This window comes from Anopheles ziemanni, chromosome 2 (assembly GCF_943734765.1).
Source record: "Anopheles ziemanni chromosome 2, idAnoZiCoDA_A2_x.2, whole genome shotgun sequence".
NCBI classification, from domain to species: Eukaryota; Metazoa; Arthropoda; class Insecta; order Diptera; family Culicidae; genus Anopheles; species Anopheles ziemanni.
Genome location: NC_080705.1, coordinates 37,653,013 through 37,679,533, shown reverse-complemented (window position 1 = coordinate 37,679,533; position 26,521 = coordinate 37,653,013). Strand labels below are relative to the sequence as shown.

General features: G+C 47.8%; 1 protein-coding gene across 1 annotated transcript in view; it reads right to left on the bottom strand.

Moving 5' to 3' along the window:
• Window positions 1-1,127: 1,127 nt before the first annotated feature.
• The window catches only part of LOC131281939 (hemicentin-2-like), a 72,374-nt gene continuing 46,980 nt past the window's right edge, over window positions 1,128-26,521 (bottom strand). The window contains exons 2-8 of the mRNA XM_058311313.1: window positions 22,336-22,531; window positions 21,381-21,641; window positions 21,121-21,317; window positions 2,409-4,553; window positions 1,977-2,342; window positions 1,516-1,887; window positions 1,128-1,451 (exon numbers count right to left, since the gene is read on the bottom strand). Coding sequence (XP_058167296.1) covers window positions 1,261-1,451; window positions 1,516-1,887; window positions 1,977-2,342; window positions 2,409-4,553; window positions 21,121-21,317; window positions 21,381-21,641; window positions 22,336-22,531 — 3,728 coding nt within the window. The 3' untranslated portion in view covers window positions 1,128-1,260. The remainder of the gene's footprint in view (window positions 1,452-1,515; window positions 1,888-1,976; window positions 2,343-2,408; window positions 4,554-21,120; window positions 21,318-21,380; window positions 21,642-22,335; window positions 22,532-26,521) is intronic.

The following is a 26,521-nucleotide window of genomic DNA, read 5'->3' as shown; positions in this document are numbered from 1 at the left end:
CTCAAAAACTTAAATTGGAGGTTGATCATCGAAAACCCAAGCTCACGCGCGTATGGAATGTTCCTCTACTTCTGGACCCTAGAACTGCTCACGGAAGACTTGGCACGAACACGATCCTAACAAATGGCACCGCCAGCCACACAGATCCACAGCGATCCCCGCGTGAGAAGCTGCGATGGGCACATGGCAAGCACGATCGCACCCGGCATCGGAGCGCGTGTGCTGGGGGAGGAGCAGAACTTTTGGCAGGGTTACCTACTACAAGCTAATGGCACATTCGGTTCTTGCTCCTCGTTCGGTTCGGTGGCGCCCGTGCTTGGACCGTCATGGGGTGCGCGGGAGGTCACGATTCGTAGCTGTCGCAATTGTTTTGCTTTAATTTCTAGTTAATCATTAATACGTTTAGTTCCGATTGGCACCAGCTTCCGTGCAGGATGTTGTCTATGCCTCTGTCAGATTTTTCAATTTTATTGACAGGATAGAATCCTACTGTTAACGTAACCGGCGTGTGTACAACTTGAAGTTTTAAAACCATACGGTACGGCGAAGCGCATGCTGAATGTGTGCTCAGCCCTACTATAAAAAACCATTTCTCTACGCGTTATACTAAGCTATATTTACAATCACAGTTTTAAGTCGTACACGTCATCCAATGAGTAAGTTGTGGTTGGTGTCCTGAAAAGATCAAGAAAAAGTATGTTAAACATTTTCTTCCAAAAGGTGTTGATCGTTAAGCCACAACCAGTTATTTCTCAGAGAAATCAACAAAAATATTTTCTAAATTTGTTTTGGCTGTTTTACAATTTTCAGTGTTACGAAAAAATAATATACGTACCATTATTCCGAGGAGTTGCTTTTTGAGATCAGCATTATCAACTCCTTCCTTGTTCTCGTTGGCCACCGCTTCACTGAATGATCCGTCGACGATTCGAAGTTTCGATTAAAACCAATAATTTAAAAAATAAACGGAGCTAGAATAAGTAGAACTTCTTTCCGACGCGAGCTGGAAAATGATGTTGTAGTGTTCCGGGTTTCGTGTCACTCCTTATTGTCTGCTTGTGTTCCACCGGTTGTGCTGAGATTGTCCCCCAAATTGCTTCGATTCGGTTCCGTATTTAACTGCCTAGCTGTGGGAAGCATTCCCTATGATTCGAATGATTGTCGTTGTAGCTCTCGTTTGATTCGTTTGAGTGAGTGTGTTGTTTTTATTTGTTGTCCATCCCCATCCAGTGTTAGGGGTTCGTTGTGGCGTCAAACCGACTACACCACAATCTCGTGAATGACACGACGATTACGGGAGTTTGGCGTGGAGTAACCGCTCTCCATGGCTAGCGCATCATCGTAGCTCATCGATAGATGCTGGTTCTGCACCGGGGACTTTGGTTCCTCCTGCTCCATGTAGGGATCCGGCAGCCCGCTCACATCGTGGTATGGCGATTCGGCAACAAAGTCTGTAATGGAGAAATATTCGTTGTTAGAACCAGCCTGGATTGGAAACTCCGTTAAACAACTTACCCATATGCTGGTCCATGCGTTTCTTCGGCTTGTGGACGGACGCGTACGGGTCACTGCAGTAGTCCTGGCGCGACGGATTCTGGCTGTTACGCATGTTGTGATGGTAGTCGTCACCACCGTGCTGGCTCGCCGTGGTCATCAGGTGCGGGTAGGGGGCGTAGTCGTCAACAGCACCATATCCTCCGTGCGTCATCGGATCGTAGCCGTAGTTTTGCTGCATCTGCTGCTCCATGTAGTTGTGCTGCGGGATCATGTTGGCCGAGTTCGAGGCGGCGGCCGACATTTTCAGCTGCCAGATGGAGTCCTGCGAGTTGACGCTACCGCCGTTGTTCGAATTGGAGTACGAGTTCTCCACGTAGCCCATGTTTGACCCTAATTTCGAAGAGGGATAGAAATCGTTGTTGAGGCACATTCATGCGTAAGGGCCACGCTTGTGACCACACGTTGGTAACATTACTTACAATCATTCTGAGGCACCTGCGGAATCATGGCGTTCTGCTGATGGTAACCGTAAGTCTGCTGCGTCGCGTACAGTGCCGTATTCTGATCCATGGCCAAATCCATCGAGTGCTCTAGGGCCTTATTTTCCAAGCTGCTCGCCGAGTAGTAAGGAGGTGGTGCCTGGTTTTGTTGAGCCACAATCGAGGGGTGGATTGAATCGATGTCGTACTCCTTGGATTTGCCCGATTCCTTCATCTGATTCCGTTTGCAGCGGCAGAACATCACTAGCAGCACGGCGAACAGAGCCGCCACGATGCACGACACGACAATTGCTATCAGTGTTGGCAGCGCAACAAACGACGCTTCCTGAATAAGAGATTGTCCAACTGGAAAAACAAATAAACGGACCGTTAATTATAGGATTGTGGTAATGTTTACGAGGTAATACTTACTGTCAGCTTCCAGATAGTCTCCACAGTATTCGTGGTTGTTCTTGAGGCAGAGTTTCACACGTACTCGCGGGTTCAGCTCGTCTTCGATCGGCAGCGGTATCTCATCGAGGCTATTGCCAAGCGAACGTCCGTTGTTGCGTCGGTTCGCTACGAAGTGCTTGATCTCGTGCTCGCGGTATGTCGGATCGTGTCCGTTCACCTGCAGGTCCACCTTCTCGATGATGTGCCAGGCGGCCATCGGTGTGTCGCCGTACATCACCGACTCCACGATCGCCACCATCGACAGGCAGGTGGCACCAATGTTCAGGCCGAGGATTTTCGTCTCCGGATCGAAGTTGGCCATCAGTGGGCTAGGGATCTTTTCCACCTTGGTCGTGGGCGTAATTTCGTTCGAGTACTCCGACACACCCTTGGTGTTGAGTGCTTTCACCTTGAACACGTAGCTCTGGTGGTGATCGAGCGGACTGATCGTACACGGCATTTCCCGCTGGCAGTCGTACTCCATCCACTCGGCACCGCTAGCGGCCACAGCGGCGCACTCCTCCGTCATGAGGCTCTCGCTGGGGATCACTATCTTGCGGTACGACACAAAGTACTTGGTGTTTGCCAGCCCACCGTCGAAGCCCGGGTTCCACGCAAGCGTCACAAAGTTCGAACCCAGCTCCACCGGCTTCAGCTTCGTCGGCTTCTCCGGCGGTCCCTTCGGTTGCAGCCGGATCGGCACCTGGATGTTGTTGAGCGTATTCGATACCCGGCAGTGGTACTCGCCGTAGTCCTGGTGGCGCACGTTGCTGATCTTCAGGATGCTCGTGTACACATCGTTGCCGTCCGAGGTGGTGACGATCTCGTAGTGGCCACCGGTGTTCAGCAGGCTCGTGCCGAACTGCCACATGAACTCCGGCTTCGGGTAGGACTGCACCTTGCACAGGACCTCCGCCGTCTCCTTGATGTCGTTCGCCACCTTGTTGTACTGGTGCAGCACGATCGGTGCGTGCTCGATCTTCAGGTGCATCGTCGAGTTCGCCTTGTTGACCGCGTTCTCGTACAGGCACGTGTACTGGCCACGATCGGTCGAGATGAGCTCGTTCTCCTTCGGGCGCGCCTTGCCGGTGAACATGAGCGTGCTGTGAACCGTCACCATACCGTTGGCTCCCTTCTCCCGGTTTGTCTTCACCTCGTACCGACGCAGCTCGGGCGTAATCTCCACGTCATCCTTCAGCCAGGTGATCGACGGCTCCGGCTTACCCTTCGCACCGCACGTCACGAAGAAATCCACCTCGCCCGCCTTCTTGATCATGTTCGACTGCAGCTTGGCCAGAAACTGGGGCGGCTGGTGGATCTCCAGCGTCGCGCTCGCCATCCCACCGTTGCCCAGCTCGTTGCTCGCGTGACAGAAGTACTTGCCTTCGCTCGACAGGCCCGCCTTCGGAATTAGATACTGTGCGCCCTGGGCAATCACCGTCGTCGACATCTCGCCGCCCATCTCCCGGTACCAGCGGTACTGCGGGTCCGGATAGCCCGGCGGATCCGCCTTACAATTCAAGTTCGCGCTGTTTCCCACATGCACGACCGGTTTCTCCGGCGTGATGACGGCCTGACCCGGCCGATGACGGACAAGCAGCGCCACCGACGCGTTGCCCTCGCGCTCCAGCGTCTTGCCACCGTACGGCTTCATCATGTTGATGCCCCGGCACACGTACGTGCCCGCGTCCTCCGCACGCACGTCGCGCAGCACCAGCGTGTCGCCGGTGCGCCGGAAGTCGATGTCGCCCTCCTTCAGCCACTCGATCGTCACGGGCGGCGGGTTGGCCGTCACGTTGCACTTGATCTGCACCGTTTCCTTCTCCTCGGCCGTCTTCGCCTTCGCCTCGATCTGCACGATCGGCGGGTAGAGCACGTTCAGCGTGATCTCCTCCTCGCCCACCTTGCCCAGCCCGTTGTCGGCGGAGCAGGTGTAGCGGCCGGCGTCCTGCAGCGACACCCGGTGGATCGTGTGCGTCGGGTGCGACGAAATGAAGCGCCCGTTGCGCGTCCACTTCACCTGCTCCGGCTTCGGCTTCGCGTCGATGTTGCACTCCAGCTTTGCCGTCTGGTCTCGTTCCACGCTCAGCGGGTTCTCCGGCCCAATTTCGACACGCGGATAATCTATACCGATGCAAGAACAAAAAAAACGAAAAGAGTTAATTCAGGGGGTTTTCCAATAGAGCATTCTAAGTATCAAAATGTACGAAAGACGAAAAACAAAAATCAGAACGAGAAAAATTTACCACAGAACGCTTATGCAACATGACCCTCACGAAAACGGTATCATCCGAAAAAAGCAAAACTGAATCAGCCCTCCAACCATCAACAGTTGGCCAGTTGTCTAACGCACTGTGCGCGGGGGGTCTCGAACCTCGAAACTCGACAAAATTGAAAACAAATTCATCGTATCATATGGCGGACGTTCCCCTCCGCCTTGGGTGGTTCTTTAGCACGCAGACTTTTATGGTGCCGCTTACATTTAGCGAACACGCCCGGGATAAATCTGTTACCGCTTCCGTCGACCGCACGTCACCTCTCGCTTTCTTCCGTCCTTTCTATTCTTAAGATTTTCCGGCGCTTTTTCTACCCAAACACCAGGCTACGGTGGTATTGGGTTTCCTCATTTCAGTTAACATCCTATATCTGCGAGAAACCAGTTGAGACCAGCGCCCGCAACTGTGGTGGTGTGGCGCAACGAGAACGTGCGACAGGTGGAAAAGAAAACCGGAATTCAGAAACAAATTCACCAGCAGCCCGAAGATCGTTATGGAGTGTTATTTAATCTCTTTCGTTATCGTTACGTTGCGGAGCATCGGGAGTAGTAAACATGGCATATTATGTAGCATATTTATTTGTATTCTTTTGCGTTTGAAAACATCACAACGAATCGAATTGCATAGAGTTGTGTCGTTTTAAGTCGCTATGCAAACCTTTCGACTAACACATTCAAGAAAACGGTAAAAATCGTGCTTCAAATATCAAATGTTTCAGAAACTGGAAAAAACTAAGTTGTAATTATTCTTGATCAAAAATGCAGATAGTTTTGCACCATTTTCGAGACCACCTAAACATCTACCACTGTCCATGAAATAACCGCTAACCGTAAGTAAACATTTGACTTTCAACTGAATTCGTGAGATCGTACTACGTATATGCCAAACGTAACTAAACATTTTCCACCTTCTTTTTGCTAAGTTTATGCATGCAGGTTTGATTACGTGTTGATAATTTCGTTGTTTGTTCGGGCGTGAAGAAACTTCTTCGGATATAGCTGTTGAAAAAACTATATTTTGATTCCTAATTATGTAGAAACTTACTTTACAAAAACAAACTTACTGCAAACGCTCTAAATAAGCACATCGCAGACTATCGCTACACGGCTATTGTTATTCTACTATATTTTGTTTTTCGCCAAATGTCATCGTAGTAAACGAACCCGGTAGTATCAACACTCGTTTAAGTTAGAGGTGGCAAATGTTTAGTTACGTTTGGAGGTTAAGAGGACAGTGGCTGATGTTTAGATAGGCTCGAAAACGGAGTAAAAACACGTGTTATAAGTCTTTTTCAAACTGGTTCCATTTGAATTTTAAATATCAACAGTTTTTGAAGATATTTCCAAATATTTTGAAGTTCATTTAAAAGATTTCGTACCTCTTCAAATATTTTATGATACTCTTCGTAGAGTGGAAATTTTAAAAGATAAGAGCCACATATGTCTGAAATGCTGCACTCCCTGTGTATGCTCTTTGAGCAAAAGACGTGCAGTTGGCATCATTATAAAACACCATACTGCACCTTAACGAATGCATTTGATAATGTTGAAGGAAAACACTATTATGTTCAGCTACCATCGAATGCCTTCCCGCACAAAGGTTTATCATTTTTCCATCTGTCAAAATCATCCAATCGTCCCACTCCTCCCCCTCCAAGCGTCGTGGTGACAGAATTGTTGAAACGGCCAAAGCCAACCGCCGAAGCGAGGGATTAACGCGAGAGCGGACGGAAGCAAACGCAACCGTGACACTGTTGAACGACGCGCATAAAACGCGAAGGAAGCAGATTGCACGCAAAAAAAAAACCCAACGACAACGACAAACTCTGACCGTCGTCGTCGTCGTCGTCGAGTGGATGAGGCGCACACCTGTAGCCTCCGGAAAGCTGCAACAGCTCGGGCTGTAGATTGGGCCGAACGTTTACACATTCTTTTCTTTTTCTTCTCCCCCCGTTCGATGTCGTGAATTGTTAACTTTCTTTCCATCCCGCGCTAACGCAAGCCGAAGTTTACGCCGGGGCTTCGAAGTTTGGGGTGAGGACCGAAGACGAGACTCAACAACGTTTCAGAATGATAATGAACATCTGCCGCGAGCCGCTCCCGTCGTCCTTCTCCGATGCGGGACTGGTTTTTCTGGTTCCGCCAACGACGTGAAAAATAATAACGCGAAGCGAAGGGACCCCACGGCGGAGCACCTTCAAGGGGTCACCGAAGGAGAAGGACAAGAAAACACACGGACACAACGAAACAAATTCGTTGCGAGACGGTGTCACCGACGTGGCACAAAGCGGTCAATCGAACCATCACCATCATCATCATCATCAACGGCATCATTGGCAGCAGCATGAATTTTAAATTAACATTTCATTTAAGAATCGAAAGCGATGATGATGCACCCCGTGCCTCATGATGACGATGATGGTGATGGTGACGTCGAACCCGAACACGGGCCACACGGGAGTTCTCCACGGAAAACGGGTCAGGCGGAATGGCACTTCGGCTTTCCACTTCGCCTTCGCCACATTTCACTCGAACGCTCCGGGAGCTTGGGTTATATTTAACTCACTAGCATCGATCGATCTTTGGTGCTCGGCTTTGGCTTTCCTCCTCCAGAGCATCCCGGGGCTCGTGGGCATACAATCAAATTTTCGAATAATCTGTTTCTGTATAATTAATTGAAATCAATGAAGATCGGATTTCCTCATTAAATCCGAAAGAAAAGGGTTCTTAGCCAAATGAAACGTATCGCCCCGGTAATCGGCCCGGTGTGCAGCATGGCTCACGCTATCCCCTACCTCCACACTCCACTCCGGGTTCTTCGATTTTCTTTCGCCTGTCGCGTCTTGAGGAGGACCTACTGTCTACCTGAGGCAGGGATCGTATTACAATTGTCTGGGCAAAGATTAAGACTCGATGAGATGTGGTTCATGCTCTATTGCTAGACGTTAACCACAACCCCTTCAGGAAGAATCTCAAACACATGGATTAAAATATTGTTCCCTCCTTCCTTGTGGTTTGCTTCTTAAATCTACCGAAAAATATCATTAAAGAGATAACATTCATCCACTTCGGTAGCTCGACCGCAAGCATAATAAAGCATTCCCTAAACCTGATGATAAACCACTCGCTTTAACGTGACTCGTTCGGCCCGCCAGGTCAGCACAATCCACATCTCTACCACCTGGCGAGGCCCGATTTAAAGTCAGCTGTCATTTCTGCCAAATAATGCCACGGGCCATCGCGAGTGAAGCGGTCGATTGGAGATCGTCATAGCATTTAAAACGAAAAAGGAAACTCCTGCCGATACGGTTAAAAAGCAGCAAAGCAGCACGGGGCAAAAGGCAGCTTTTACCCCCAAGCGGCTCAGCGGTCAACCGGCACAACACGCCGTGTTTCGGACTGCCGCACGGCACGGGCCTACGGGCCATCACACCTGTCCCGTCATTATGATGATGCACTTCTTGCGCCATCGCAGATGCATCGGGCTGTCGATTTTTCCCCAGTTTTTTTTCCTCTTTTATTTTTGTACACCACTCACCGGCGGGCGGAGGTGCAGGGAGGGAAAAACTTTTTCCCGATCAACTCGACTGCAACTGCACGGGAGAGATAGTGTCAATCGGCACACGAGAGTACACCGATGGCGTTTGCTGAACATCAATTGTAAAATAACACATGCTCCTATCATGTTTGTGCCCCGTTTCCTCGATTTCCCCGACACGCGTTTCCCCCTGTTTTCGCTGTCGGTTCTGGGCAGGATGTAGTGAACCTGTCCCAAGCGACTCCTGGGACGAACCAATGTAGCGAAAACAATCGATCGAAAAAGCGAGGACCATTACGAGCGCGTGCAGCTTGACGTGACGCATTAATACTTGACTGTTAATAATTGTGCTGAGCTTACAGCAGGTAACATATGAAATTTTAAACCGGGGCAAAGAAGTCATAAGTGAAAAATGTCGAAAAAAAAACATTCAGCGCATGACACAGAATTTTTAAATCACGAAAACCTGTCTCAAATGTTATGCCCAGTTTTTGTTGAGTCTTTTGAAAAAACCCCTGCACAAAGTAACAAACACCTGTTGTTATATATTTTCCTACCTCTTTTATCACGTTTTGCTTGTTACACATGAAGGCAGACTCCTTCATTAGTGATCAAATAACTCTTTTCTTTGCCCCGTTTTACAAGTGGTTTCCTTTTCCAATCGCTGCACATTTACGATCTCTTGCGAAGCGCACACACGCACACGCGAAGGATCGTTAAAAGGGCAGGTGAAAACCAACATTGCAGGTTGGCGTTTGGAACAGGTTTCTTATTAAAGCCTTTTTTCAGACTCAATTTTTATTCGATTTTTTGGCTTATGCTTTCAAAAATGTCATCTCTCTGAAAAATTATGTTTGAAATCGAAAAACAAAATCGAAACAACACAAAGCGAAGCTAATTTAAAATAAAAACTATATAGTAGTTTATATCATATCGATAAAATCACAAATATAAGCCGAATACAACACTTCAATGTGGGAACATTTGAAGTTACCTCTAAATATATCATGAATTATATCCAGTTAATGTGCTCTTCATTAAATCAAAACAGTTGTCTTAACTCGAAGTAAAAACGAGCCTTTTGAAGAAGAAGAGAAGAAGAGAAAACAGACAACCATAGCCCCCCCCCCCCCCCCCCCTAATAAGTTCCTCCAGCGATGCTCCGACCGGCTTGGCACAAGTAAAAGTTTTCTGATCAATTTCAACACATTCGTTACAGTTTTTCCAGGCTCGGGCTCCGATTCGAAAGCGAACGATCGGTTCTCGATCGAACTCCAAATAAGCCTTGCCCAAAGCCAATACAGCTTCCGTTCGGCGAAGAGTGATGGTTCACACAAAAACAACTGCCTTTTCCACCCCGTACCCAAGGCCACCTTGCCATCGCGGAGCAGCACATTTCCACTTTTTGCCACCGGGGTGAGAGAAAGCGAGTGTATTATTCTTAGACTGTTGGCATGAATTTTATAACTTTCTCGGAAACTTTCCTCATTTCTAGCGACGAAACTTAGGATTCGCGGCGTTTAACTGCACCTGCACCTTCCCTCAAGGGGGGACCGAATAGGGGATCCGGGAAGAAACAGACTCTAGCGAACGAACGAACGATTGCAAGATAGAACTTGGCGTAGAAAAAACACACCCCTAAAAGATTCTTCACGATCGGAGAGTGTTATGCTTTCCCACCCCAAACCTAATCGCATCGCGAGCCTCGCCGCCGCCTTCTTCGACCCGTTCCTTTCTGCATTTGTGCATCGTGCTTCGGGATGCAACCACAAATGTTCTTCTCGGATGCAAAAAAAAAAATAGGAAGGAAGATGCGAGAACAAAAACTTTCCAAGAGAGGCAAAACTCGCCAGAAGAAAAGCAACTTCCAGCAACTCCAAGCAACCGACTCTCCAGTGTTTTCTGTAAGTACGCCATAGTTCGTGTCTGCTTGTGTGTGTGTGTGTGGGTGTTTTTGTGTGAAATGGCTTCATTTTTTCCACCATGCTAGAAAAAGTGGGTGGAAAAATATTTAAAACTAACTAGAAACACGGCGAAGCCGAAAGCGGTGGAAAAACCTACCGCACAAAGATCCCGGAGAATTTCCCTACGGCCATTCCCGACGACAACGGCAAAAGGGAGCGAAATCAGGAGGAGAAACAACACAACGATAGAATCGTAGTTTTATTTCGTCAGTTGTGAAAAGCGGAAACTTTCCTCTCCTATCATCAGGGGGGAGGAAAAATAGAATTCGTTTTTCCTTTTTCTCTCTTTCCCTACCCCACTGCCTTCCAAACCCCTCCGGGTAGAGAACTGGGGCCATCAATTTTGCTCTTCACAGTTTTCCCTCGTCGCGCTCACCAGTCCCTTTTCATCCCGCACACTGCTCCCCCCCCCCCCCTCCCCTGGCGGGAGGAAAGAATCACGCTCGGAAAGGTTGTCAAAAATCTTGAACAGGCCATTCATTTTTACTTCCGCCAAAGCATTTTGATCCAGGAAAAAAGGATTCACTTTTTCATGCAAGAATCCCGTCGCCTTCTCTCCCAAGTTTCCCACGTAGATTGCTATCGTCGCTAGTGGTTACACCTCCTCACCAACACAGTGCCGAAACCGGGGTGAAAACGTAAGAAAAAGAAACAGTTGAGGAAAACAAACGGGTCGCAAACGAACCTCCTTGGCATTTTTGCTGCATGCGGAGTGGCAAAGGGGGGTCGAGGGCGGATGTTACTCTCGACTGGAGCCATCAGCAGGACAGCGGACCATGTGTCCGGCCAGGGCCGGGAATGTTGACCAATAAATTTCCATCGAGCCACTAACGAGGTAAACATTTTATTGTACACCCACCACACCGAAAGGCTGGGGCGTTTTTCCGGGGCGACACTTGGATTGCAGAGTTTAGTTCCGGCATGCCTTCGACTTCTCGGTTCCTTGAAGAAACAAACCAACCCATTTTACCTTCCTCCTCTTCGCCTTCCCCTTTGTGCACCACTGAAATGCACTGAACGAAATTAAACTATTAAGGGCTTGGTTTTTTGTTTTGCCATTGTCGCTGCTGCTCTCGTTTTTCTCCGTTGGTCATTTAACTGGCCCACCGGACAGCGCCAGTAAAACCACACACACACGCACACACACATACAACACACAAAAAGGGCATCGAAGCAGTAAAGGGACACACTCGTCCGAACGCTATAAATGACGATCCGGCCAACCGACCACAGCACGTTCGCTATTTCGAAACGATTTCATCCGTTTCGTAGTTTTTCCTTCGAAAAATTCCGCCCTAGAAAAGAGCAGCAAAAAACAAAAGAAAACAAGAAACAAACACAAACGGCACAGCGCGCTTGCATAAACTGCTTCCTCCACGGTGCGGCAAGTAAATGGACGGAAAGTTCGTAAATTATTATAGTTTCCCTTCGCTAAGATAATGTTCTAATGATGTTCTTCGGTAACGGAGCCGCCGGGGCCTCGCCTTCGCTTTTTCCCGCCGAAGATTGTGTGTTCGCACACTAAGCCAGCGGCGAACGCCGCCTGCCAACCGTTTCCTTTTCCACCGGGACACTTGAGATAACGTTTCCGATAGTGAGCGCCTTAAAATAGTGGCCTGACAGGGTTGGAATCCGGTGCGCCAAAGGGGGAAAAGGGCTGCTAAGTGGAGGGGGGAAGAGGGTGAGGAAAACTTACACCGGCATCGTGAAGCTTGGTACGCATTTGGCGTAACATCGTTCGGCAACGGCCTCAAGCCAGTAAGGAGTAGGAAATTGATGGTGGCTAACCTGGTACATGTCAAAAGCAACATTTTGGAACATAAAGTGTAAAATGAAACATTCTAAAATATGTAAGTCATGATACAAATGAATACTAAAAGAAAACAATTTTGAAGAGCAAAATAAAATATTCGACAAACATATTTTTCAAAGAACAAACATTCTCCAATTGAACTGAACACATAATATAAAGTTCTAAAAGTATAATTGTCTGAAAGTACCCCATTTGTCTCCTTGGGGAAACGGAACTATCCGAGGGAATAATGTAACAGCAACCCTTCAACCCTTTAGAACGCAAGTCCGCAGGTTGTTTTCTACTGTTTGAGTTACTTTTGACCATCAGCTGAAGATCCCACAACGCAAAAAAAGGAAGGAGTTCTTGCGTTCTCCCGCAAACAGCTAGTTCGCGGTGGAAATCGTGAAACCGTGTGGCCACAAGCGATGGCTTTATCGTACCGGGCGTATCGCAAACTTTTTCGCCCCCCCGATTTGCACGCCCCGATAAGGACCTTACACCTACCGAGCGAACCGAGGGCAAACTTTTTCGGTTCCCCGCATTCAGTCTCGTCCCCCTGTTTTCTTTTGCTTTATTTATGGACTTCGAACTGGCCGGACCCGAGCCAACGCTGCCCATGGAATTGGCACACAAGAAACGCATTCCTTCGCCTCACGGAGGAAGTGTACGAGAATGCAGCTTGCATTGGAAGCAAAGAACCGAACGGAAAGCATCAAGATTTGTTCGCTAAGCCACCTGCTCCAACGGAGAACTTGGTGCTTTTGGGCTCTAATGCCACCACACTTGGGTTCAATCGCCCGGCGGAAGTGCCACGAGATTCCGGACAACGCCAGCAGCACGGCGTGGAGTTGTTGAAATAATTTACATCACGCCGGACGTACAGGAGAGTCCCAGTTTAGGCGTGGAGTTTTCCAATGCAGGTAAACAAAACAGAAGCGCATAAATTATTCCACAACTTCGCCCGCAAAAGTCCAGTAGAAGGCAGGTGGCTTCCCGTGACCACCACGCGCCAAGCACGAAGCGGCCAACGGGGTTCGATAAATTATCTTTATCTGTACCGATCCGATTTGCGGCCCATCGGGGTGTCTTTGACTCCCACTCGGAGAGCCCAATGGGTTGAGGACAATTAATTTAGCAACATGCGAACCCCCGGGGCCGCCGGGTTCCGAGAACCAAGAGTACGAAAGGAACAAGTCTATTTGATCGCTTTCGGTAAAACCGTGACGCTAATGTGCTCGCTAATGGTGTGGAGCCGGCTGCTAGAACTCCACCACGGTGGACTAGGTTTTTCCTCCGATTGAAATCATAACACCAGGCACTAAAGCCCGGCATGAGTGTGAGTGTGTGAACTCCGCGCCGGACTCCACGGTCCCGGCTTTGATAGAGGATTAATTGCCGCCGGTGGCGTAAAAAGGAGTTGAAAGCAAACTTGTTCGGTGCCCAAACCGGCGAACACGGCGTCCTGGGAGCCACCGAGGAGGACAACGACAACAGCGAAATGCCGAAGCTCAAACGATACGCCTCGAAGCGGAGCAGAAAAAAAAAACGAAAACGATATAGAAAGAATCCCTCAACCGACCAGCATAATTTATACCGATGCGGGCAAATTTTTCACTGTCTTTAAACTATTTTTCCTGCTCACGGCGAACAAGGCCCCGGATGGTCGCTAGTCGCCAGGCCGGTCCCGGAGCTATAGGAAACTCGATCCTCGAGACACTCGGACCATCCACCATTCGTTCGGTATTGAATATCCTAGCGTTGGGACGACGCACACCAACCACCACCACCACCACCAGCGTGTAGTGTGACGCAGCGAAGAAGGTAAATTAAATGAGCAACATATTTTACGACACTGACGCAACAACACCCACACCATGCAAGGGAGGGAGGGATGGGGAAGCTTATCGCGATGGCGTACGCCGACGCCTAGTGGAATGAATCTTTCGCGCAAAGAAAAGCGAAGCAATAGAGGGTAACAAAAACAAAATGGTTACACAACAACAATGGACCGTTGAAAATGTCACCTTTTATCACTGACTTATCACACGTTAAAAGAGTGTCCATAATTCACTCCACGCCGGAGGTACGTTCCGGCCAAGGCTGCTGGTGCAAGGCTTTGTTGTCAACCTACCTGTTTTCTGATGGAATGTTGTAATGGTAGAAAATAGGGAATAAAAACATGCAGCTACCTGTCAAGAAATATATATAACAAAGTCACTGTGCGTTCCTGGAGGTGAGCAGTACCAGTATTTTGTTAAAAGATAGCACACCGTAGAAAAATGGAGAAAATGGATCAGAACTCAAGTCACCTAGAGAAGTTTTAGAGGATCCTTGCCAATTAAAACCCTTCCGAGGATAGTCTGAAAAGATTATCGTGCTTTCGGGCTGAATACAAAATTAACAGGAAAGGTAAATTTTCTAAATTACAACCAATAATCAACCCTACCCAACGTCTCTAGGAACTCCTGAAGTCCCCTCAGCTGCTTGTTGCTCTAACCGTTGGTTTTGGATTGGACTTGTAAAATTGCACAATAATTGACACTTGATTAGCGTTTATTACCGACCCACAGCGAGATAAAACTGGTCCAGTTATAAACTCCAGATTGCTCCCAAAACGCCCATCGCCGGCTCGAATCAGATCGCCATTAGATGTAATCCCCACGAGAGAGCTGCCGAAGGGCGGAACGTCACCGAACGCGGAAACAAATGTGGACAAATCGCCCGAGCCGAAGAAGTGCCACTCTGCTTACGCACCACGAGTGGTCCGAGCAGGAAAGAACGGCCACGGTTACGGTGGTACGATCATTTAAACAGTCATTATTCATCCATAATGACGGCAAATTGCGCCTTCCATCCCGTCCGGACGGAAGGAGTGGCCGGAGCCGGACGGAAATCTCGGGGAATAAAAATCTCCCCGTGTCAAGTTGGCTGCCGTTGCCGGGACGACGCTAGACTCTAGCAATTTTGACAAAACTCCATCGTCAACTCCTCGGTTGTGGTTGCGCCGCGTTCAACACAATGGTGGAAAGAATCTTGTTGATGGCACTCATTTCGGCTGCCGCTGTGTCGTTAATGTAAAATCCATTTATGAGCTCAATTCTGACGGCTTCCGGCGCATACCACACCAGCAAGACACACACACACGCACACCGAGGGTGATTATTTAAAACTCTGCCACTGATGATGACACTTACACTGCGTAAGTGAACAGTGTAAAACGCTGGTTGCTTAAGATGTCGAGGAAACCTAATTCGAACTCGCACGAAACCTTCCCCACGCCAGAAGTTCTGAGCCCAAATAGAGATTAAATGACTCACGAATTCTTCGTCTCACATGGAGAAAGGCACGAAGACCCACCATGCGTTACGCTTAAGACCCTCCAAAAAAGGGAAGCTGCAGATGCTTGGCCACTCGTTCTCATGCTGCTGCTTCTGAGACCTTCAATTCATTAATCTCTCTGCCGGGGAAAATTCCTTTAACACCAGCAGCCCACAAGGGGAAGAGGACAACAACGGGGAAAAAACCCATCACAGAACGAAAACACTCCTCGTAGCTGCCAAATTCCGATGGAATGATTTTTCATCTCCAAAGGCACCACCACCACCACTCTCGGGGGAACTCGAAACCGGAGGGTATTGCAGTCAATCAGGAGACCTTTTTTTACAACCGACGACCTCACCACGGAGTGGTTTCCCGCTTCGAAGACCATTTTCCACCCGGTTACGGTTAACTTTTCCGAAAGCGCCCACGAATGCCGTTGAGTGGAACATTCGCGTGTGGAACATTCTTCAATTAGGACCACCGAAATGAGCCGCTTTAACGCGACCGTTCCGCCGCGACCTACGCCCGAATCACGCGAGCGAATCTTCGAGCGCAAGGCAACAACTTACTCTCAATTTTCTTATCACTGATTTCACGTTGTTGCTTTTTTTATCATGACCCCTTCTGTTGTGGGAAGAAAATGGAAGGATTACGCTGGCCTAAATTAACAAAACGGCGCGCAAGAGGCAGACTTTTCTTATCTGCCCAGCCCCGAAAGTCAAAAGGAGGCAAACAGAAGAAGAGAGAGGAAGAAGAAAAAAGGAAAAGGTGGATGAGTGGTTGAAGCTACACAAGCTTAACTAATCAGTTTTACGACCACTAATTGTCCCGCTATGGGGGGACACGCTACGTACATCGCTGCCGGAAAGTGGATAAAAACTCAAACAAACACCCACGCCAAGCCCGCTCGGAAAGCGCTTGGCCCGGGGGTGTATGGAAAAATGGCCACAATTCATCACGTCGCCACCCAACCCAACCTGGAGCGAGGGCTTTCTCCACACCAGCCTCGTTACAAGTGTTGAGGTTAAGGGGGTTTGGGTCGGGCACAAACCTCAGCGGTAAAACTTATCTCACCGAGAACGGTTTGAGAACGTTCACCGACGACGACGAGCTGGACATGGTTCCGGGGGGTTCCTGTGTTGCTGTGAGGCAAAACTATTTTCCCGATGCAATTCAACATTCAATAACCGCGCTGGTGCACCGATGCCAGTGACAGGGCCAACACAGACTATTGCATCGCATTATGGTCCTCCTCTCGTTCGATGCGGCTCGAGATGAAAGGAAACTGTTTGCCCTCGTGCTCCGGACCGGATCCTTCTGGAGCATGCAGCTCTTAGAAGATATTCGCAACAACAAGGGGGGGGGGGGGCATCCTCGAGAACCGGAACAAGAGACACCCGACAGCCGGAATAGTTCTTGTTCTTCAAACGATTTGTATCGTCCTAGGACTTTCGAGAGGAATCCTCAAGTCAAGCTGCACGCGCCTTCCCGGTGAGCTGATGGCTGCTCCTGCTGCATACACCCGGGACAAAATTGACAAACTTTCCAAATTACGAAAATTCCGGATGGGTAATTTATTTAAATGCATTATACATTCGAACCACTCCGGGGGGGGGGGGGAAGCCTGGGACGATCGGCGAACTCGGCAGAGACCGGCGTGTGATCGGAGTGTGACGCTGGCAACTTTTTAATATATTGTGCCATTCTGTAAACTAGAAAACTATTTGCGTTCCTGTCAGCAGGCAAAAGCCCCGGTTCCACACCCAGAAGCCACTGTTGGAATCGGGTGCTATATAACACCGTCGTCAGGAGCCGGGTTTGTGGGACGCAAAATTTGAAGCCATGGCAGTGTTGAGCCACATTTTTGGGACTCCAAATGTTCGGGAAGCATCGAGAGCAAGCATGAAGAATGCTAGAACAAGCAAGGAAAGGTCCAAACTTCCCGGCAAGGCGATCTCAATCATATTCGCTGACGAACTCGGCTCCATTTCGTTATCCTTGCGCGTGATCGCACGTAAACGTCAGCGCACAAAACTGAAAAACAAAACAAAACAAAAAGCAAAACCTCCACCTAGCTCTAATTAATCAAATATAAACATCACTTCCCTTCCTTCGCGTAGTTTGGCGGTTTGACAAGGGTTGACATTTCTTGTCCCTCCAGAAAACCCAAACCCATTCCCCTCAATTCCCCCCCCAACACTCACACACCTCCTCCAAGTTCGGTGCCGAAATAACGACAACGAAGATGACGATAAAATCAGATTTCACAATTGCCCACCGTAACGAGCAGGCACCACAAACGAGCATTAAATCAGATGAAAAATAATTAGCATTCGCTTCAGGGCATTTTTGGGGGGACAACGCGAAAACGGGTACGTGGGTTTGGCAAAGGGAAAACTGGGAGACGATGGAGTGGAAGCAATAAAAACTTGCTTGGTCGTGGCCTCGACAAACACACACACATACACCGGTGTTTAGCAAAGAAAAGAAAAGCATCTGTGTCCTTGTGCAAGTTGGGGTGATTTGACCCTCCCTCCCCTCAAGCCCTCGCGTCGCGTCCCTCGACCGAACGAAATCCAAACAAACGCACAAATCGTAATTTCAATTTTCGCAACGAAACACCCCACCGGGAGGAAAACACAAAAGCTCGCCAAATGAGCAGCGGGAGGAAAAAAGAACGCAAACGGGACGACAAAAGGCGAGGAGAACAGTGAAACACGGACAAATATATACCACGGACACGGTAAAGCGTGGTGAGTAAAACAACAAGCGTCCTTCCTTCGCGCCGAGGCGGTGCAAATGAAGAACTTGGAGGCTAATTAACGGAAAACAAAATTTCACTGGACCAAAGGCCGGAGAAAGGGTGGGCTGAAGGGAGAAGGGACAGGGAAGCAGGGAGCGAGAAGCCCGGTGAACGTTTGGCCAGTGTTGCTTCGTGTTGCATCCCCGTCCGTGTCATGGCCTAACTCTTGTTCTCGTGCGCGGCCACCTGAGCTTCTATCCGGCGCATTCGCCCTTTCCCGCGGTTGGTGGAAGGGGAAAGGGGGAGGTGGGATTGGTTTCTGTCGTTCTGAGCGGACGCTATGGCGCTAATGATGCCCATTAACTTTTTTCCCTGGCCCTGGCTTGATTCGGTTATTAAGAACGGTTGGTCAGCGGGCTTGTGGGGGGCGAGAGGAGGGGAGTTGGAGGAGCCCACCGGCACGTGTTGTCACCCGTCCCTCGCCGCGCGCGGCTGGCTGCGACAGCGTCAGCAGAAACCAACCGTCAATCTTCGGGCCACCCGGTATCGCAGCCGCTTTGGCCGCCCCCTTTCGCCGGAGGGATTTGCAAATGACACAACTGACAGCGTTTCCAGCGGAGGAAAGAAAAATCTCACCATATTCCCGGGCGCAAGGCCGATTCGCCGATCGCTCGTGGCAATTAGGAAAACTCGTGTAAGCTTTCCCGGTGAAGGATTTTTTTTTTCGCTCCCCTTTCTGTTCAACCCCACGCACCCAATGAAGCCTCTCTTAAAGCGTGAATGCAAATTAATTTCTAGCGAATAGCACCAACTTTCCGGTCGGATCATTGCGCGAAGTTTGTGCTATAAATCAAATATAAATCATCCGGCCTAGATTGAGATTGATTTAAAGAGAAATTTTGTCCGTTTCCATCCGAGATACGGAACGAAAAACATCAAACCAAAGATGCAACTTGTTGAGTTTTTCCTCGTTTCGGGTTATTAAGTTTAAGAATACACGTTGACGATGAAACACTTAAGGATCTTATGGTAATCGGACGATCTGATTTATTAGTGTACGTATGAACTAATAATTTTTTTCTATTAATTGAATGCTATTGAAATCAGTATTAAAATTTATGGTAACTTCGGAAGCCCAAGGATGGATTCTCAATCCAAATAAAATCCAAAATGGAGGAACGGTGCAAAGAGATAGTAAATCATACCTATAACAACTTATTTTATAATATTGTGTGTTTCAAATCACAAAAAGTTACTAAAAGAATCGAATCATCATGATCAATATTTAGAATGGTTGTGACAAAACGAAAGAAAAACGGAAGAGTAAAATATTTATGATCTCAAGTGGATCTCTATCTGAGGAATCTGAGAACAAAAACAACACATTATACATTTCGACAAGAAATAAAAAATCTGAAAAAACAAAACAAGACTGCCTTTTTTTAAAAACATCATATTCTTTTCCGTTGTCTACAGAAAACAAATCTGTGCTGAAATGCCCAACACGTTCCACAGATTTTCCAGCGCTCCACCAAACCTGATTCCATTCCGTACTAATGTTGTTCTATTTAAAAAAAAAGAACAAGGAGAATCGTAGGTTCGTGTCTTCATTTTTCTTTTGTTTTGGTGAATTCATTCTACCCATTCCGAATCTCTCGGATCATCCTAGCGAAGTAGGAAAGAAGGAAAAAAAACTGAACGCATCAAAAATGCATTGGAAATGAAATTTATCGTGCAGATACAAAAAACCACGAGTTTCACTCCCGAGTTTTACCCTGCATCCTGCAATGCAAAACGAGATCTTAGACTTGAGCCAAATAGAAATAATCACCGAAAGACGAACAAGAACGGTGGACAAAACCGGATAAAACCATAAAAACAAAATCTTTTTATGTTTCTTTCTAAAAAAGAACAACAAAATCCAACAAATCTGCTATCAGATGATGTACATGGAACGGTTTTGTTCGTCGCGTGATGGTCTTATTTCTTCAAAATCACATCAGCCTTCAAAAGCGCAGCCAACGGAAGAGAGTGACAAAGAGGATCCCGACGTCACATTTAAATCATTTCCAGGAACATCATCCTTTACGGTCGGAATGAAGGAAGAAGCAAAAAACCAAGCGATACGGTCCACGGCTTTCCGGGTTGAAGGTTGGTGTAAGAAAGCAAAATGGCGGAGGACGGTTGGTCCAGTGGACGCCAAGCGGAGAGTTGTGAAATGGACTCGAAGAAAAGAAAGTTCTTTGGCCGTTCGACTGTACCACCTTTAAAAACGCGGATGAAAGAAAAAGATAAACGAACAAACACACATATACACGTTGCAAGGTGGAACGCGGATTTGTCTGATTAATATTTTACGTGCCAAATTTCGAGCGCCCGGTCCTTCACTTTCGACCCACCGTAATGCACAATTCTGCGGAAAACATCGTATAATTCAGGCTGTGAGTAGGAACTGGTGAATAAAATCCCATCGTGGGTGCCAAACTTCGGTCGAAGGATGAATCACAATGTACAATCTCCGGCTGCAGAGGGGAGGAAAAAGAAAAAAACACCCGAGATCGAGATTTCAAAAGCGTTACCTTCGACACAGATTCCTTCGCCACGAGATTGGCTTATTTACATCGCCGTTCATTGAAGAGCAGCGGGTATTTCCCCGGACCCGCGCCCGTGGGGTGAATAACTATAGGCGTGAAGATTACGGCAAACTCTCCCCACGGGGTGAGTTTCAGGTTTCTTCGTCACCTTCTTTTTTTGCATCACCTCAACGTCTCAAACGGCGTAGCAAAAACTACAATGTGTGACTGACTAATGTCCCACTTCCAGGAAACATTCGATTACCCATCCACGATCATCAACGCGGTCGGAATCGATCACAACAACCCCGAAATCGCCCGCTGCGTGTTTAACCGGCGCAGCATCCGCCCCATCCATCTCGCGCGTGCATCGAAATACGAAACTTAATTACAGGAAGAGCCGTCGGGGGAAAAGGAACCTAACGGGGTCCCCCGGGTTGGGTCGTAGAATGTAGAGGCCACTGCTTGTGGGCCGTACTCACAGTTCACGGACAGTGTCGTAACCGTCTCCAGCCGCTGACCTTCCGGCATCGCCCGGTTCCACACGACGCACGTAAACTTCGCGCCGTCATCCTCCCGGCGTGGGATAATGGTCAGCGTGCTGGTCGTCTGCATGTCACGCGATCCGCCGTAGATCAGGTTGGCCGCCAGCGGTGTCGTGCTTCCCTCGCGGTACCAACTGCAAAGAGACAGAGTCCACCATTAGACCACAGGTTCCCGGTTCTAAACTCCTCGAACTTACGAAATGGTCGGATCCGGCGAGCCACCCACGCTGCTGCAGGTCAGCTCCTGCTTCTTGTCCTCGGTGGCGGTCGTCTCGCTGCCGGGGAAGATTAGCGGCGGCTGGGGCGGGGTCAGCACCGTCAAGTTGTAGTAGTCCTCGTAGATCGCGTTGTCACTGCCGATCTGCTTGATGCGGCACTCGAAGCGCCCGTTATCTCGGACGTACGACACGTTGAAGATCTGCAGATCGTAGATGCCCTGATTCGGACGGTAGTCAATCCTGCAAAAAAGCAACCAAACCGAGGCGTTAGACAGCGTCAGATCATAGGGTAAGCAAACTAAGCAACTGCTTACTTAGTAACCGGTACTTTTTGGCAATATTTTATTGAAATTTCAATGTTATAATTATTGTGCAGTTCCTTGTCTTGATTTGTAAGTGATTAGTTTAAAGGTTTCATAAAAACAGGAAATTTTTCAGAATAGTTTGAGTATATTAGGCATAAATGGATTAGCAAAAGAAGTATCCTGCACAGAAATATTGCTTAAAATTATTTTAACTTTTTAATTTTAAAACATTTCATATCAAAACACTTTTCAGCTTTGAAATGACAAAAAAATATCTTATTAAAACGTAAAAAAGATCACATGTCAAGTTTCTTGATAGAAAATAATTTCATTCTCAATAGATTCTCAATAGAAAGTTATTGATGACATCGAATGAAATAAACAAAATAAAAAACATTTGAATGAAATAACATTGAAGTAAATTGTAGTAAAATCTAAACATCAATAATGTGTTTGGTTGGATCTTGATTGAAATTTAATACATTTTGAAATGAAAAAATGTTTTATGTGTGTATTTTTAAGGACTTCAAATTATAGCTGCTTGGGGGCTCTAGGACGCTTAATCCGCCTCTGGTGTTAGTTCAAAGATGGCCGATGGTGTTGGTGTCCGGTTCGGGCCGGGTACTTACTTGTAGTTCGGATTGAAGGTGTCGCCCTTGATCGCCACGTTGTCGTACTTGTTCGGCGACTGCTGGGCCCAGTAGTACGAGTACTCCCGGTCGGAGTAGTGCTCGTTGAAGCGACACTTGAGCGTCACCTCTTCGCCCTCCCGCGTGTCCATCGTTTTGTTCGCCACCGTCAGGCCGATCATCAGGAGCAGCAGTGCTGTAAGTAGAGGAAACAGATAAACAAACCGCATAAGAATGTGCGTTTCCGAACGTTCGCGATGGTAAACATCTTAAGCTACTTGCTAAATACAGAGCGTATGCCACTGTTTGGACTTGGTCGCGTCTGCCGAAGAAAGCAATCGTGCAAAGTACGATGACTAGCGGAATACAGTTTTTCTTTCGGTGGATCGGAGGATAAACAATTGTCTCGGTAAACAATTTCAAATTCATACAGACACATATGGCTCGTCACGCTTTTCGGGCTCTTCGTTCCGTTTGCTCTGCCTATGAAGGAGCTCTACCTTCTTTTCTTGGACCGGGTGAAAATGACGAACGTGCGCAAATAATTACCAACATACCAAAACCACCAAATGTGGACATTTTATCTCCATTTCGATCAGAATATTGAAAATATTTCATCATCGACTCGTTTTTGGAGCCAATTAACGTAACTTGCTCGTTTGAGTGTGTGTGTGTGTGTGTGTGTGTGTGTGTGTGTGTGTATATGCTCGGAGCGCTTGCCAACCAGCATCCAGCATCGGCGACATTTCCATCCGATGGCCCACTTGTTCCACTTCGGGAGCGTTAAGGCGTTGAGGTGCTTCCCATCATATGAAAACGATGATGGGTTTCCAAACGAAGAAAAAGGGTATTGTAAAAACCAAGAAGAAAAATAAAAGTCACCCCCTTGGTGCGGTGCTTTGTTCGTAACAAGACAATTAAATTTCAACACGACACAAACACACATACACACACTCACGAAACGCTTGCCGTTCGACAAATAACATCTGGAAGGGCCTTGTCTTGTGGCGTCAAGAAGGCAAGAAACCGCACGACACCTTGGGGATGCTCTGGAGTGTGTGTGTGTGTGTGTGTGTATGCTCCACACAAGGCTGGTGGACAGGTTGTTGTTACCGTTGCGTTGCCGAGCGGGCCATTGTTTTCCCGAAGAACGTGGTGGCGCCGTTGGCCGGTGACTTTTCACCCACGACTTTTCCATTAAGTGTCTCACGCACACTCCTCCCCCGCAGCACCCACTTACCAACGGCCACCAAAAGCTGGTTCGCTTCGGTGGCAAAAGCCCGGTAGGTTGTTGTACAACGTTGTTGTTCGAGTCGAGCTCCAATCATCGGTTCGCCCATTGTTGGGGCCGCCCTAGCCCTAGCAACGGTTTTATTTTCCTGCGCCCATCATGTTTGGTTTATTGTGTTCCCTTTATGCCGTGTGTTGCTGTTGTCGTCGTCTTGCTCCAACCGATTCTTTTCTTCGCTTTGCCAACTCCGGCGTTCCATCACAATCACGGACCACCCCACGCTGCCCCGCCCGTTCCGTTCGCTTTCGGCTCCCAATCGTGCCGGGCGCAATTCATAAAGTATGAAACAGTTAAGAATCGTGTGATCGTTATCAAACATAATTACATTACGCTGCATTGTTTATAAGACTCTTTTCATTCTGCGATTACATTCTTCGGAACCGGGCGCGCTTTTTCCCGTTTGCTTGGAGATTGGAGGTCGCCCAGCCTTCCATTCCAGCAGCAGCAGCACACAACACGGTCCCACGGGCGATGTCAGTCAGCTCGCACCGAAACCGAACCGTCAAGTCAACAGCAAACTCCTTCAACTTCTTTTCAAATCAAACTTAATTCGCTAATGACGGGGGGGAGGGGGAAAGAAAACGGAATCGCACGAAATACCTGCGAAACGCCATCCGCCAAATTTGCTACTTCCGACGATGGGACGGGGTTATTTTATTTAATTTATCATTTTTCCCCCCACCCGTCGCCACACACACACACATGCATCGAGAAAATGGCGTGCACCTGAAGGGTGGACCGGTTTGCATAAACATTCCGGGCGAAAGTTCTGATGAAACATCTTTGCAAAACAACCGAACTTCTCGGCGGAAACCGCTGCGAGCCGTATGTGTATGAATAAATCAAATGGAACGTGTTTTTATTGTCTCTGTGAACAACGATTTATTATTTTGCGCCGAGTGTACCAGTTTGTGTATGTTAAATGGTTTTCGTACGTTTTGAGCAACTTTTCCAATTTGGTTAATTTTGATTTGATTGAATCGAATCATCAAATCATTTAAACATAATTATTATTTACAATTAAATGCTGTAATAGCTATTAACGCGATGTAATGCTTTTTTGTATGTTTTTTTTTATAATCGAAACCAATTCCCATACGATAAGAAAGAGCAAGCGAAAATAATAGAAATTGAATCGCACAAAAAAAAAAAAGAAATAATGCATGAACATTCAAATCTAAATTTCAGCTCCCAGGCTCGAACAAAAGCGTAGCTAACATACTTTCGTTTTCCTTCAAGACAGCCACATGAATGGAGCACTTTTGATCGAATACCGAAGCTCTTTCGCGTCCAAGTACGTATATTTCTTGCAGCAAAAATCTGCGGCATCTCGTTCACCCGCACGCAAAAGCTCTACGCCATAAGCTCACTTCATTCAGCTGTATGATTCTTAAAAATCAATCAACTAATCAGCCAGCGCTGAGAGCTGAACCCGCATTCGTGACGCTTTTCTGTTCGTTTCGGCAGCAAATCTTAAGTTGAAGGGAAAAAATTGAGCTACAAAAAAAGATGATAAGCTGATCAGTTTATAAAAGCTGAACGCATGCATGCCTACGTCGTGAAACGAGAGCTTTGTTTTCGACCTCATGCTAAATTACCTCCCCGGCCAGGCGTGATCATCGAAGACGAGCGTCGAAAATCACTCCTCGGCACGACTTGAGCGCGGGGAGAAAACTCCTCGACCCTCGCACCCGTTGCCGCGATTCGGTTCAGTTAAGGCTGGAAGGAAATGCGAAGGAAAACTCGAGCCATCATCGGTTCGCCGCTGCTTATGATTCCATAACCATCTCTCGCGGCCGCTGGCCGATCCGATTTCGTTTTGATTTCCCGCACTTTCGGTACGTCGGGGTCTTGCCTAGCCGCCCTCCCCGCTCGTGATCGACCTCGCGCGGGAAAGGCGAATGAAGATGCGTTTTACGGTGTTTATGATTTTCATTTCTGTTCCAATGGCGGCGGAGCCTATGGCGAATTCGTGTTCAAAAGTGAAAATGCTGAACCCAACAGCCCACTATTGATTGGGTGCTATTCGCAACTAAGTGATTCCCTGTTTAACGAGCACAATATAAGACGGATTTAAGACACAATGTTCTCCTTAAATGGAAATTAAAGGCTATTGTAAAAGGAATGGAAAAGCAGTGTGTGTGTATGAGTGTCTGACAAGCATGAAGAATACATCTTTTCACACTCTCGCTCTCGCTGCTTATCGCGTCGAATTTGCAGTGAAAAAGGGAGTTTTCATGTTAAGAAATTTATAAATAGAAGCTCCTCGAAACCGATGGTTGATTTCATAGCTTCTCCGCGGGATCGCATCGTTTTCTAAAGCGAGAGTGATCAAAACGCATTCCATTGCGAGCCACCGGCACGGAAAGATTGTGAAACACTTGCCCCAAAGAATCGCCCGGAAAAAAAAGAACCCAAACGGCTGCCGGCGTATCTATTTTTCCGGAGAAAAAATAAATTATCATCCATGGAGTGCCGGCAATCGATCGATCCGTTCCCGGAGAATAGTAACAAGCGCGCGCCCGGCGAAAACAAGCTCGGGAAATATTTGAATCGTTCTAACGACCAGCTCGCGGGAAGCGGGCCGTGAAATTCCGGCGCTCGGAAAACTGTGCGGAAAACATCGAAGAAGCGATGAAAAACTGACTCTCTTCGCCGGGAGTGTTATTAAGCTTCGATCGAAAATATATTTTCCACCGCGCCATCACTATTCTATTCTTCTATAGAATGCATTTTCACCGTGGGCGGTATCGAACAGCTTCCCACTGTTCACAGTTTTCCAGCGCGAAGTCCACCGGTATTTCAAATCCACACGCGAAGCAGCATCCCTTCGCTCGATGCACCGCGAAACCGGTGTGTGTGTGTGTCGAAGTTATCCTGCTCCATTTCTTTTAT